Here is a 2685-nt window from a genome sequence, read left to right on the forward strand (position 1 = left end):
AAGAAACAATGTAACAAATACCGCTGGACTTCAGCCAGCAGGATTGCAACATTGTAAGCAAAGGCCAGAGACCTACTTTCAGCAGTGGAGGCCTAAGAGCTAAAGCTGGCCCAGAATAAAAAGCCTCAAACAGAGTGTCAAACTGCATCGGGAAGGCCGGGGAGGGTTCGGGGGCGGGAGGTAGGGGGGTAGGAGATCAACCAAAGGACTTGTATGCATGCATATAAGCCTAACCAATGGACATAAGACACTGGGGAATAGGGGAGGCTAGGGGACTGTGTAGGGCGGGGGAAAAAACGGTCACATATGTAATACCCTTTGTAATAAAAAATAAAATTTGGAAGAAAAAAAAAAAAAAGAAGTACAAGTTCAAGAAGCCTTGTACTTATAAGTACAAGAAGCACAGTAGGGTACACAGTGACTAAATACTTATTAAAACTGCCTTATCATCTAATGAAAAACAATCAGAATTGCTTGTGCCAAAACTTACAGTAAGAATACAGGACCAGACGGTCATTTATTAGGAATAACACAGCCTTTTATTTAGCTTTACCTAATGTTAACACACAAACTTGAGAAAATTTTCCCAAATATTGCTTCAGCCCCCCGCCTCCCCCCGCCCCCCAGAATCTGAACCTAAGGAAAAGAAGAGGTCCTTTGAGCACCTAATTGCAAATATCCCTCTTTATTCTTCTTTACTGAACTGTCTCCCCCCTCATCAGAATGTATTATAATTCATAACTATACATCTTTGTGCTTGCTTATTGGCCAATGACCCAGGAAACTATAAGCAAAATCAACTCTTTTTAACATTGTATGCACTGAAGCACAGGGCCTTGTACATGGAATGTACTCATTAAATATCTGTAGTTAGTGAAGACAGAAAGAGAAAAGGAAAAGGGGACCCCAAGTTACTATAATCAGTTTGCTTCCAACATTAATTTCAATGTTGAGAAATTAATCACTTGTTGGACACTTACTATGATCTAGACCTTTTATATACATCATTTAATTTAGCCTCACAACAATCCTGCCAGGTTTCTCATTTGAAACTAAAGTAAGGCTTTTCAGAGAAACTAAATATTAAAATAAATTACTTAAGCTGTACACCTAGTAAATTTGAACTCCAGATTATGTGAGTATCAGGTTCATCTGATGCCCTTGTCTCCAATGATCTCCTCTCCATACAGCTACGGAGAAGTTGGAGGGGGAAACACCTACAGCAAATTAGGAGCTTTATAAAAACCCAGGACGTGTGGCTATGGAGACAGTCTTAATTTTCTTACAGGTTGCAGAAATCCCGCTGAAGAAGTAAATGAGTTATAAAAAGCAAAACAAGCATTTTTACATTACTCAAACAATTCGATTCTCAAACTACCTTTACAAGAGACGTATCCCCATTATGTTAGTGAAAGCACCGGGGCTGAGAACGTTTAATCCTTCCCATTCCCCCTACAAACATACGGACGTGGGGTTTCCCAAAAACAAACAATTGCTGCATAAAGTTGGCACAACATTTTAGGAGACGCTCGTGCCACAATCCTCGTTTTCCTACTGTAAATATGTGATCCAGATGGGAGCTCAATTTACCCATTTGCATTTTAAGTTAGATGAGGGACCCATTCACTCTTTGTGCAATTAGTCAAGTGCTGACTGCCAAATACATTCAAGAGGAGACAACACATCCAGGTCAAAGAAAGGGTGTGGGAACATCATTTCAGAAAGGGCTGCACTGCAGCCAAAACTAACTCTGGGCTGCGGTCCACGCTCGCCCTCGCCAGCTCCTCTCACTTCCTCTTTCCCCTCCACTGAACCATTCCTTCCTGGAGTCAGATCTAATGCTACAGGCAGGGTCCTACCTTGGTCTGAACAGTCTTATCAAACTTGTCATTTTTGAAGCTAAACGTGTTTTGATGTCTCTGAGGCCTGGAACGGGCCACGTTGCCTCTCTGGGAGCTCATCGCCGAAATCACAATCACCAAACGCTGGGAGTAGGAAGATTCAAGAAGCCACGAACTACCTCGTGGAGAAGGCGCCTGTCACTGACCCGGAAGGAACTGATCTAGCTTTCTCGTCCCGCCCCCGTCAGGCCACGTGACGCCGCGCGGAGGTCAAAGGACATCCTCGGTCCCTCGGCAACTTGAAGGCTCTTCCTAGAGGTCAAGACTCGATCCCTCCGCTCAGACCCTCTCTCTCCAACTCCGCAGATACATCCCGCTTTCTTCGAAGCGACAATTCCCCCATTGGTCCGAACGTGGCTGTCCATCAAGGCGGAGGGGCGGGAAACTTTTGATTCCATTGGCCGTTCTTTTCCGCAATCCCCGCCTCTTGCCGACTCAGCTCAGCCTCTCCTGGCGCCCGACTCCGCTGGGCGGCTTGTGATTGGTGGAAATCGGGTTAAACTGGACTGCGTCCCACCCCCTGCCTGCTCGGAGGCTGGAGCCGGGTCAGTTTTGGCATCTTCATCCCGTCAGTGACCAAGTCCTGGCTTAGTGAGTCTTTTGCTGGTGCCCCTCGGTTCCCTTCCCGCCTCCCTCCCGCCACGAGGGGAGCCCAGCGGCTGGCAGGCAGAACAGGAGCGAGAAGGGAGGATTAAGGAGAAGAAACACCTGGCTGGGTCTGGGTGGCGTCTGCAGTGCCAGAAAGGGCGGTGGTGGTGGCGGCGGCGGCGGCAGCAGCTGCGAG

General features: G+C 46.9%; 1 protein-coding gene across 1 annotated transcript in view; it reads right to left on the bottom strand.

Moving 5' to 3' along the window:
• Positions 1–2569, bottom strand: part of LOC102770394 (chromosome unknown open reading frame, human C9orf85) — a 56988-nt gene extending 54419 nt beyond the window's left edge. Inside the window, exon 1 of the mRNA XM_006765279.2 lies at positions 1860–2569. Within this exon, the coding sequence (XP_006765342.1) occupies positions 1860–1961 (102 nt within the window). The 5' untranslated portion in view covers positions 1962–2569. The remainder of the gene's footprint in view (positions 1–1859) is intronic.
• Between the last annotated feature and the right edge of the window lie 116 nt (positions 2570–2685).

This window comes from Myotis davidii, unplaced genomic scaffold (assembly GCF_000327345.1).
Source record: "Myotis davidii unplaced genomic scaffold, ASM32734v1 scaffold616, whole genome shotgun sequence".
Taxonomy (NCBI): Eukaryota; Metazoa; Chordata; class Mammalia; order Chiroptera; family Vespertilionidae; genus Myotis; species Myotis davidii.